General features: G+C 38.7%; 1 protein-coding gene across 1 annotated transcript in view; it reads left to right on the plus strand.

Moving 5' to 3' along the window:
- Positions 1-12811, plus strand: part of LOC107561873 (microtubule-associated protein futsch-like) — a 32967-nt gene that overhangs the window by 11295 nt on the left and 8861 nt on the right. The window contains exons 2-3 of the mRNA XM_016246392.1: positions 3418-4130; positions 5142-5229. Coding sequence (XP_016101878.1) covers positions 3530-4130; positions 5142-5229 — 689 coding nt within the window. The 5' untranslated portion in view covers positions 3418-3529. The remainder of the gene's footprint in view (positions 1-3417; positions 4131-5141; positions 5230-12811) is intronic.

A 12811-nucleotide genomic window follows, 5' to 3' on the forward strand; every position in this document is an offset into this window, starting at 1 on the left:
AATGGAATCGAGATCGCGATTCGACAGAAGCTGTGATTGTCATGCGTGTCTTTCAGTGAAGCACGGTTCTGTGATCAGCAGTAAATCTCCATCCAAAGGCCAGAGGGCGCTCTCGCGCTGAAACTCCAAATACTCCTCGCAGAAGAAACCCAGAAAATGCCTATCGCTGCAGCTGAATAAACAGAAGATTCAACTGCTTTCATTGATTCAACGTGACTAATAAACACACAACTACGGCAATATACGGTTTATCGGAGTTATTATAATTTTCATTAAAATAAAGTATATTTATAATGCAATGCCTTTATCACTGTTTAAATACTATGAAATATGTTGCGTGCCTTATTCTGTGTAAGAAGCCACATCATCTCACTGAAGGATTTATTTCAAACACTTGACTGACGTTATGAGGTGAGTTTGGAGTAAAAATATGTTATTAAATGTGGTATTTTCACATGCTTTCAGATGGAGCAGCATTTACTTCACAGAGCCATAGTTCACTGAGAAGCTATGCAAACAGCTGTCATTATCGCGAACAATTTCTTCTATTTCATAATCGCGCAATAAAATCCTCTGCGAATTATTATTATTATTATTATTTATTTTTTTTTTTGCGTAACTTGTCAGTGAACTACGGCTATGTGTAGTAAATGCTGCTCCATCTGAAAGCACGTGATGATTGATTTCCTGCTGATTACAGAACCGGCATTACTATCAAAATGCGCATGACAATCGCATTTGATTAATCGTGCAGCCTTAGTGAATATACATTTTTATAGTTATGCTCATGCTGTACGATATCATAAGATACTGCTTGCTCAAAAGCCATGGTAATTTCTTATTTGTAAGCAAATTGTTTCGAGTCAGTTCTTTTTGATAAGTTGGATGAATCGGTTCACACAGTCTGAAATTCAGTAGCAGCAATGTTGAACTGGAAAGGCTATGTTATCTGCACTCTTCAAAAATAAAGGCTCTTTATTGGCATTTGTGGTTCCATAAAGAATCTTTAACATTCATGGAACTTTTCCAGTCCACAAAAGGTCATTGACAGTAGAATAAGGTTATTCAGTTTACGAAAATGTTCTTCATACTAAAAATAAATAGTTATTTTATGGCATCACTGCAAAACTCCTCTTTAGGAACCTCTGTTTTTAACAGCTTTGGTTTGGATGATAAAGCAGGTTTTTTCATGAGCACCTGAATGTTCTCACAAGTGCTTTTGCTTTTAGATTTGCTGAAAGAAGCGTGTTTAGTTATTTGAAGTGTAGTGAGTGAAATGGAGATGTGACGTAATCTCCAGTGCTTTTTGATTAAGCTGTTTGCATTAGCAGGCTTTACCCTTTTCCGCTGTCTTTGTGAACACTCACAACGGCTTCATCCAGTCAAATGAGGACATGCACACAATAACCCACCCTACCACTTCATACACACAATCATTATATCACATATTATTATTTTTTACCTTCCCCTTATTGTTTTGTTAGTTTGTCCTTATACTTATCTCTTATGCATACCAGGGTTATAGTTGATTGAAACTACAAATGAAAGCTCTTTTTCTTTTCTTTTTTTCATAAAAGAAAATGCATGTTAACTGAAAAAAAACAAAAAAACATTTTATTTCCGCTAGTTGCAAAGGCAACATTTTTTGGATCCTTTTTTCAAAGTCCCCTTTTTGATCTTCACATCACCATGGAGACACCGCAGCAGGGCTGCTGGGTAATTTTTGTCCTGTCGTGGGCTGAACGATGACCTCCCAATTCATCATCTTGGCCTGTAGGGTGACAAGTTTTCTAGAACACGTGTCATGCATTCTCTGTTTTCTGTCTCCTGAGGAACATTTCTGGGGGGCTTTCGTCATTTTTATTCACAGTTTGGTTGTTTGTTTTCCTCCTCTTGATTCTGTCACACATACTTGAGTCCACTCAACTTCTGGATGGTGCCACATTAAAATTAGATTTCTCTGCTTGCCTTGTCATTGTTACTTCATCCCATGATTTCCCCTTTCTCTGTCTTTATTTGCTCTCTGGTTTGGTGGCTTGGGCTTATTGGAGAGCCAGAACAATAGCTCAGCTGCTAGGGCCATCTGTGTGGCTGCAGACAGGGAACGGATCTGATGGAGAGGAGGAGGGGAAGGAGAGTAGACGAAAGAGGGGGGTTGTGGCTAAGGAGAACTGTTTAAGGGGGGGAAGAGAAAGACAAGAGGATTCTGAATAAGAGTTTGTAAAAAGGACGGGGTGAATGGGTTCATGGCCCCCCCTCTCCACTACGTTGACTCTTTATCCTCCTTTCTTCAAATTCCATGCCACAATCTTTTTGCTGACAAGCTTTTGCGTCAGTCCCTGAAGGAAGAAAATGGCTTGCGTAGAGCAGTGCTCCAGTGAAATGGGTATTGACTTTCTTTTAGAATTCTGCCAGATTTTGATTAGGCTATATTTATGAGTCAAAGTTGTGGATTTGAATTTTGAAGATGTATACTGGGACATTATATACAGTGGTGATAATGATGCCATCTCAGTTTACACTTGACAGACAGGAAATTACTAGTTTGTATGAACAGGTAGGTGAGGTCCAGATAATGGCATCCTATTTCTGTAGAGCAGGTGGTGGTGACTGTTCTGTGTAAATGATCCACATAAATGAATCAAATCCATAAATCATCTTAACATTTAGATTTTTATGCAGCCTAGTGTTCAATTCAGACTAATGTCTTGGAGACCCACTCAAAATACTTACAGAAACACTTTTCCGCATCACTATCAAACGGTTACAGTGTAAATGCTAGTTTTTACTGTGGCATTTTAGTTTTTCTGTTCTGTAAAAATTACTGTTAATTGTAAAGTTACCTAGCTATATCACATAATGAAATTAAATGTTATGAGTTGTAAAATATACAGGTACCAGTATTCCATTTTTTAATACTTGAAACAGTCACTGTATTTTTAGTTTTTTTTTAGTTGTTTGTTTGCATAAATTTAACAGGACCATTTTTACAGTGTAGTCCATTCCAGATGTAAAGAACTGAAAGATGACAAGGACTTATGTAGGATGTTCGACCTGGACTTGATCTGTTTGTATTTTGGTTCTTTCATAATGTATAATTTCCTGTATTTTTCCAAGTTGCCCTTCATAGGAATGGTTCCGTTTAAAAAATGTTGCTTCCTCTTGCAGGAGAATGTTTTACTTCTAAACTCTCTTTCAGTTCCATGGTTACTTAAAATTCTTCAAATCTATTACACCGCAAAAGCATTTCTCTGCCAAACTGGTTGTATGTATGTGTTTGTACGAGAAGCAACTTTTGCACTCCAACTGAATAATAATCAAGTTGCTTCAGGTGCGTACAGCCAAAAAAGTCACTGCAAATAGCATTTAATTGTCTAAAGTGTTTTTTTATTTTATTTTTTTTATTTTTTTTTACAGGGCAGTTATTGAGTTGGTGAACGCATCCATCATCCCTGGGTTCAGTGTGTGTGAGCAGCACTGAATCCAGCGAGCATATCAAGCAGCAACTGATTGTCAGGTAATATTGGCGATGAAACCTGATGGGGTGGCCACAGCACCATCTGAACCAATGGAAGCTGAAGGAACAGAAGCCATAACAGAACCAACCAGCAATGACGGGGCGTCTCAAAATGGGACTACACCATCACCCCCACAACCTGATGAACCCCAAAATGAGCAAGTGGCTCCTCCAACTGTTAAAGAAGCTTCTGGGAAAGCAGTAGATGCTAAAAGCAAATCCAAAGGCCCAGTCAAAGGCAAGATTGCTGCAGGTCCAGCTACCACTGGACCAGGCACCCGACCCAAAGCAACCCAAAGTCGTGTGGCTAATGGCCTCACAAAGACTGCATTGAGTGCCCCAATCAAGAAACCCATTCCAGCTAGCACTGTGGCAACAGACAAGAAGAAACCCACCACTACCGTTGGATTTTCTGGTCCAAGTAAGAAACCCATTGGCTATTCTACTGCCGTTGCAACCTCAAGGGCCCAACCTAAAGCAACAACGGCTGGAACAAACAAATCAACAACAACCACCACAGCCAGTGGAACAAAGACAGTATCGGCTGCCAGCACAGTCACCAGTCTGAGTAAGAGACCTGCCACTAGTGCTGCAACCAAACCCAAAACCACAGGTAAAATGGCCTGGCATGTATGAGTTTCCTTGGTCACTTACAGAGTTTAGTTCTGGTACTTCTAAGATTGGATTTGGACATTTACTAATTAGGGGTGTAACGGCACACAAACATGACAGTTTGGTACATACCTGGTTTTGACGTCACTGTTCAGTATGGTTTCGGTACAGCAAGAGGAAAAAACTAAACACAATTAGCTTTTTTTTTTTAAATTAAACAATGGTTTACTGAACAAATTGCTCTTTCTTTAAATAAATTCAATTATAATTTTTTTTTTTAGGGATAAAAATCTACCTCAGTGTCTGCTCTATAGGGAATCCTTTTACATTACTATATGGTTACAGTTAACAGCAGAGCCCAAACATAATTCAGTTACGATTTATTTTTAACTATAATAATCAACACAAATTAAAAAATTGTATGCAAACATGTAAATTTGTTTTTAAATTAACTTCTAAATTATACAATTTCTATGTTGTTGAAATATAATAATTTACAGAGTCAACTTGTTTCATAAAATATTTAAACATATACATTAAATAATTAAGACATCACTAGCAGGTTAATAAATATAATGAAGTAGGCCTATAGTCTAATATTTCGCAAAAAGCTCTTCGCTAGTCTTAATTTCTCTAGCAAATAACGAGCTGTAGACACTGACTTGCCTGAGGTAAATAAAATGCTAGGTGACATTTTGTTTACAAGCCGTTTTAATGATGTCTTTCCACAGTTGAAACACTAATTGAGCGATTACGTGAGGGATGAAATGTTCATTCATGTATATTTCACATTAAAAATAGTAATAAAGAGAAAGGGGTGATTACGCTCACTCGCGCTCCACGTTGCCATTAGAACTGGGGTGTCGTCATTATGTAAAATAGAAATGGAATTTTTTTTTTTTTTTTTTTTAATTATAGTTATTTTCATCGTTATATTTTACCACAATTTTCTTGAGCAATCCCAGTCAGTTTTTACTTTGGAACATGATTTATTTCAATTTCATTTTCTCAGCTCCTGCTCCAAGGCCAGCTGCTGCCCCTGCTGCCAAACCCAGACCTTCAGCCACAGCCAAAACCACTGCAGCTCCCAAAACTAACAGGTAAAGCAGCTTTTGGAGATTTGAGCTTGGACATTTGACTGTATTTGAATGGAAAATGTAAATGCTGGGAAGTGCATGATTGCACAACTCTTGATGTGGCTTTAAGGTATCAATAAGGCAGATTTCCTGCATAGATCTGGATGAAGTAACATCTGAGAAGTGCTTTGTGTTCTGCACACCATTTAGTGGATATGCCATACAAATACCAATGACTGCATGCTTTTCACAGTGAATGGTCTCTGGTTTGTCTGGTGGTTATTGGCTCAAGTTTCTGTCGCTTTGTGAGCCAGACTCCCTGAAAGACTGCTTAGATTAGGTTTTACCAGAGTATAGGCTCAACAGTGCTCTTTTTGTTGATGCTACTCTCTGGGAGTGATAATTGGTATCTTCACTTGAGTTAAATGGATTTTATGATCCAAGTTAGCTGCATTACCAATTATGTCTTCAGTCTCTTGTTCGTTCCTTTCATATATCTCACTTTTATATCTATATTTAGTCATGTGATTCTGATAATGATTAGGATTGATCAGTTTTATTTCTTTCCCATCCCCTTACAAATGTACCTTCTTTTCTCAGCTCATTAATAATACTATTTAATCTTTATGAATTTTTTTTTTTACATTTGGTAAAATGCTATAGAAAGTTTTGAAATATTAAATCATACTTAACATTTTTAAACGAGTAATTGAATTTTCTTAATATTGCTCAGATCTAAAATCTTATCAATTAGAAATATCACTTTGTGAGTGTGGCTTCTAATATATTTATTATTTAAAGCAAATGAAAATTATATTTAAAAAAATATCTAGTAATCACAAACGACTGGAAGTCATTGGCCAAAAAGTGTGGGAAACTTGTTTTGCAGAGAGTTAAACAGTGTTTGTTGCAGATGATTACATATTCAAGCTCATCAATTGTAAGTATTGTAAATGCAGTCAGCCAGTTAATGTGGGTATGACTGGTCTTATGTGATGATTACGGTTTAATTATGTGCTTAATTCTATGTATTTATGTGGTAATGTCAGTTTACAAGGCTGTTTGGACTCCCTTTTGTTGGATGTGTGGTGTTTTAGACAAACGGGACTACAGGGTGTGGTTTGTGTGCACACTGTGTTTCTGCACTGACTCTGAATTCAGCCTGGAATGAAATGTCTAACTCTGAGAATAGAGCAATGGGTAGTGAATAGTGGTTATGAATTTGAGCACTCATTTGATCTGTCTGTTTAGATGGGTTTAACTTTGTTTTCATTATTTGCATGCCACACAATATATATTCTCACTGCGTCTTCAAATGAAATGTTTGCACTGCAGAAACACAATCACACTCCTACTGTGGGAAATGTAAACTAGCTCCATCCAAGTCTCCTCATGAAACGATCACAGCATCTCCCCCTCCTCTCATCTTCTCTTTCACTCTTACTTTGTTCTTTCTGGTATATGTATATGTGCTGGCTAGATGTTTCTGGCATTCCTAGGAGAAGACTTTTTGCCAGTTTGTGGGTAACATTGTGCGGTAAATGAGGGTTACTTGATGGGGTTCTTTGTTTGCAACTCTTGCTAAACCAGCCATCTCACTCACTCAGTTTGTAGTTTCATGGGACTTGGATAAGTGCTGTGCTTACCAAATCAAATTTCCCTTGTATTTGGAGTTTTTTTTTTTGTGTCTGTTTCAAAGTGAGCCTCTTGAATTTTTGAATTCAAGTCATCGACCATTTTAATTTCCCTTGAACCAAGCTGCTTGTTAGTCTTGCACCATTTGTTTTCCTTTTTCCGTTGCTACAAAATTACTGGTAAACCAGATGGCTTCTGTTACATTATACCACAAGACAAATATTTAAAAATGAATGAGCTTATACATTTTGAAATGGTGCTAATGAGGTCGAAAATAAGAGGACCACACACCCTTAAATATCTAGAATGAATAGAGCAGTTAAGTTTTAAAACAATGTTTAACTGGAATATAAGGGAAATTCACTGCCTGAGGCTCTGCAGAGTGACACACATTTAATCTGGAACATTACCTTCATTCTAATGGCCATTGCTTAATTAAAACTTAATTATTGATATGTAAATGTCTGTGCCGGTGGGTGTTGTGTTCTTTCCATTTGTGTTAAAAGGGCGATTGCTCCTGTAGGAACGTCTTTGACCTCTTTTATATTGTCATCTTAAACTTTTCAACCCATTATTTTGTTGTTTAGGAGCTGGAAAAATAGATACATAATGGTCAACAATCTTATTATCTGTTAGTCTTGTCTTTATCACAATCATAGCCATGGCAATTTATGTTCTGCCATGAGGATAATGACCCCTTGAAAAGCAAAATGTTTTTTTTTTTTTTGTTGTTGTAAAAACCCAAGCCTTTGGATGTCTGAAGTCAGCGTCTCTGTGGAAACTTCTTGTTTTGTACTTTCCATCTGCATCATTTTAATTGAGTTTTGGTGCCTCTGATAGGCATAATGCTACAGAAATGAAGATAAAGATGCAAATATGTTGACCTTTGTTGCTGTGCTATGCTTAATTTATATCTTAATGTTCTCCTGTTATGTTAGTTGCCCTCTATTTATGTAATGTGATTTTCTTCTCCCTCTTGTCATCTTTATTTTGCTTTAATTTGACCAAAGATGGTTTAATCAGTGTCCTAGTTAGTACAAATAAACTTTATGTAGGTCATAGAATTGTAATGGGAGATTCCAGTTCTTTTGTTCTCATTCTTTAACAATTGGCCGTTGTTTCTGAATAATCTGTGGGGGAGATGTTATAGTCTTGGTATTTGGGACCAAGCCGTTTGACCATGTTCTTCATTGTGCACTACTATGAGAAGTTTGCTCATTGCCTGTATTCTCTGTACTAAGAGCTGGAGTATGTCTTGGGAGTATGTGCCATGGTTACTGGCATTGAATTGAGCATTCCAACATCTTTTGAAGTTTTGCTGGCTCTGATTCTTGCTTACAAAGGTCTTTTATGATGTTTTTGATCATAAAGCCTAAAGTATAGTTCAGCCATCCGTGTTCCACGACAGTGCACGCACAGTCCACATGAGACCGTTTCTGTCATCAGAAGTGTCTGCGGATGTTTGCACACACCATCCGCTTGCAGCCCAATTTTTGTGTCCACGCGGATTGTCCATGTACAACATTGCAGGCGCGAGGTGAATGTTGAGAACGAGTCCACTAGGTGGTACTGCACATGTGTCAATCTCGTCCATCCGTGCTCATCCATGGTTGAGTATACTTTTGGCGCTTTTCCACTGCATGGTACGGTACGGTTCACTTTTGGGGCGGTTTCCACTGTGGACAGTACTTGGTACTTTTTTCAGTACCTCCTCGGTTGAGGTTCCAAGTGAACCGTACGGTTACCAAAATGTGACGTATAAACCCTGCTGATCACTGATTGGCCAGAGAGAATCGCCACTACCTGCATCATTGAACTTGCGATACGAGACACAACAGACCTGCTAGATTTAAAGGGGTCATATGGTGTTGTTAAAAAGAACATTATTTTGTGTATTTGGTGTAATGAAATGTTTATGCGGTTTAAGGTAAAAAAAAAAAAACACATTATTATCCACATACTGTACATTATTGTTTCTCCTCTATGCCCCGCCTTTCTGAAACGCGTACATTTTTACAAAGCTCATCGGTCTGAAAAGCGAGATGTGCTCTGATTGGCCAGCTATCCAGTGCGTTGTGATTGGCCAGATACCTCAAGCGTGTGACTGAAATGTTACACCCTTTACTGTACTGTGATGCTGTGTCCCGGCACTACGAGACAAAACCAATAAAACCCATTACAAACGAGGCATTTGTTGCATCCAGTGGGGACATAATTACGGATTATAATGACTTATATGGACTTTTTATGCGTTGCATCGCACCGCGTAAACATAAAACCATGTCTGCATGTGTGATCGGAGAAATGACAAGCAAGCGCTACTCTAAACTGCTCAAAACTCGCATTTGAATCATCAGTGGCAAATCCTTTAAATGAAAACATACTTGCAGTCTGTGAGTCAGAACAGTCAGCATTGTTGTCTACTCTCCCAGGATCAGGAAACAGTCCTCCATAAAATGCGCTGCACACATCTTAATATTTGGGTTGAACTGTTCTGGAACAGTGTTGTAAATACAACTTGACCACTGATTTCTAGTCGTGTCCTTCCAAAAGAGCCAGCGGCTTGAGTGAGCGGAGGCCGGCGGGCTTGCGGCAACCACATGTGACGACCCCGGGCTGGACCCCGCCTCGTCCACGGCGAAAGCCGATCCGGCAATCCACAGCGCGAAGTTGATGTATTTCCTCAGCGACCAGCATGGATCCGATCTAGGCATGACGAAGCAGATATCGTCCTCTTTTGGAAGGCCAAACAAAGTAGTTTTGCTTTCACAACGAAACATGGCAACAACAACCATACTACAGCGAGAATAAAAGTTACGCCGCCTTTCTTTGCGTGAACATTTGGGCAGTGTTATGCAAATCTTCCCACATCGTGACGTAGACATGTGGGGGCGTGTTGGAACGAGCCGTTTTGGGTAGGCGTGGTTGACTCTTAACTTTTATAAAAAATATCTCTTTGGATTTGAGACTTTAGTCTTTGCAACTTTACAGATCTACTTTATGCACCAAGAGCTTGTAACACTTCAACGAGAAAGAAAAAATGGAAATCGCATCATATGACCCTTTTAAATCAGCGCAGCCAGCTAAGGATCGAACGCAACCGTTTTGAATGAGCGCACCTTTTTTTAACAACCAAAAAATGACTGTTTCGTGGTCTTTTGAGGATGTACAGACGTTCCTCTCGTTGGTAGACGAGGAACGGATCCAGCGAGAGCTTGATGGGGCGACGCAGAATGAAAAAGTTTTTCAGGAGTCACGGCAGTAGAGGCGGCGCAACTATAACATGTTATAATCACTGCATGATTCTGGATAAATTGAGTTTTTTTTTTTTTTTAATACAATGGAGATTGTAGTTTTCTCATGATTCTGAAGAAAAAAACATTAAAAAAAACCTAAAGAAAATCACTGTAATATATGAATGAATGATTCAATGACTTTCATTACTGGATGAATAAACATTTTTGAGTAATTCTCTTAAAATATATACATGATAAGCTGCTCTCTTTAGGTCAGTGGCAGCGCAAACGCAGATTTAAATGCTCCAATCACACTGGTGTGATTGTACACTGCACGGACAAACCAAGGGTCATCACAACGTTGTGATCGCACACGCCAAAGGTTGAGAAATGAAACCGATGAATCATTGTAATTTAGGAATAGAGTCACGTTGTTGTTTGAATCATGTTCGTGATCTTTAACAATCTGTTAAATGAAAGTGATTTTGTCTTGTTGTTGGTGACACCTCTCTTGCAAAATGTTTAGCTCATCATAGATATTATACTTGGCTTTTTCGGCTTCTGATCACAAGTGTAGCCAAACTTCAGAGCACTTGGATTAGCCAGCAAGGTCCTGCCAGATCACCAGGTCGGGTCCTCACAGATGAAGGAAAAAAAAAAGGAGGGCTCACAGGAATCGAAAGGTGGAATCGAATTTAAATTTTACAAGTATCTGATTACTGACATTAAGTATCTGATTCTGGAATTGGAATCGACTTTCAATTCCCAATCCTGTGGTAGACAGACAATTAATTGGTAGAAATTTGTCAACCAGTAGAGATTTTGGATTGGACTATCATCTCTATCGTGGTTATTAGCACATGACGTTGCTGTGCTACGTGGTCACGAAAATGTATAGTTTGCACACGTTTTTAAGCATTGTGGTTTAAAAACAAGTGATTTTAAGCAGTTGAAACACAGTGGACGCAATCACAGCAGTGACAGCGGTGCTCATAGATCGCAGGACTTTTGAAAAGAGTTATTTTTGCCGCTTTATAGGCATTAAACCGTTAAAATGCCAGTCTCTGCAAGTATCCTCGTAAAAACAGTAATTTAGTTCTTAAGTGAAAGCGAACAGCTGAGAAAGAAAACGTGTAACAGTATATTGGATCCGGGCAGCTCTTAAAGTGACAGCAGTCTAATATTCCTGCTGTCTGTCATTCATGTAATCAAAAATCACACAACAAAAGAGAGAAAGTCTATCACTGCTCTTGATTTAAGTAAATTTTGTAACTTTAATCAGAAGAAATATATTTAATTTACACTGTGAAGAATATGCAGTATTTTTATATAGGCCTATTTGATTAGGCTACTTTATAAAATGTATGCAGCATTTCTTATTTGCTCTACTATAGTCTTTTTGTCCTGTTGCTTGTAATTAGGCTTTTATTCTTATTTAATTGCTGACTGTTCACTTGTCTATGTATATCGTTACCGTGAAATAAAATGACTCTTATCGTGATATAAGATTTTGGTCTCATCACCCAACCCCACATATTACCCCTACATATTACTGATCATTATTGTCTTATTACTATCAGGTCTGATTAACTGTAGCCTGTTATTTAGGTTAGTAGCATTTAACACGGCATACAGGTGTATGGATGTACAGTGGCTCTGAACTGTGACTAGGGCTGGGTATCGAGTTCGATACTTTTTAGGCACCGACCGAATTGCCTCGATACCATCGAGTATCGAAAAACGTCTTGTCGTTCGGTACCAAATTTCGATACCTAAGGGGTTAATCTCATCAATGTCAGTGAGGCGCAGATCGATCAGTGTTTGACATCCGCGAGAGCGATGCGAAAACGTACGGCGCAGTCTGCTCGTGGTACTATAGCCTAATACACCGATAGGTCTGCACAGTTGGTCCACGTCACACGCCACACTCAGAGATGTGGCTCACACATGAGTATTTAGTGTAAAAGCGTCCCAGCCCCCGTAGCTGTAAGGCTACATTTACACTGGTGCGTTTTTGTTTTAAAATGAAAACGATCCTCGTCATACTGACGTTTCCACTGCGTTTCAAGCCGGCTTTCCACTATTTCCAACAAATGACAGACCGAAAGTCATTCATTTCCAATGGAGAGTAGCGCAAGAGCTGTGTAGAGTTCCAATCATATGAAGATGTCTGTTCATACTTCAAGACCGAAAGCGCGTGTTATGTGACCATTCATGCACACTGTAGCATCATGCTACACAAGACCAGGGTTTAAATTGGGCCGGGCCGTCTGGGGCTGAGCCCCGGCACTTAACGTTATAGACTCCAGGGCTTGACATTAACTCTTCATTAACGCCAGACAAGTAACATGATTAAAACATCAGAAACCAAAAATAACTATGTAAACCCCAAAACGCAATATTATTCTGATTTTATTACATTTAGAGTAAGTGGCGAATTGTGGGTATCTAATGTATATAATGTATGTATTGACAGTATAAGGTTGCACTGCTGAGGCGAGGCTCCCGCAGCCTCTCCAGGAGAAATCAAAATGCGCAGCACTAAGAAACTCCACATCCTGAGGTAAAAATTCAAAATGGAAAGTTTTTATATTTAAAATACAGTTAGTTAGGCAACATCACTCGTTGTCACCATTACGACTGTTTAATAGTTCTATAAACAGTTCAATAAGCAAATACAATAATATTAGGTCACTTACATTTTAGGCAGAAACAGCGCATCTCACAGCAACCAG

The sequence above is a fragment of the Sinocyclocheilus grahami genome, unplaced genomic scaffold (assembly GCF_001515645.1).
Source record: "Sinocyclocheilus grahami isolate Dianchi unplaced genomic scaffold, SAMN03320097.WGS_v1.1 scaffold795.1, whole genome shotgun sequence".
Classification (NCBI taxonomy): Eukaryota; Metazoa; Chordata; class Actinopteri; order Cypriniformes; family Cyprinidae; genus Sinocyclocheilus; species Sinocyclocheilus grahami.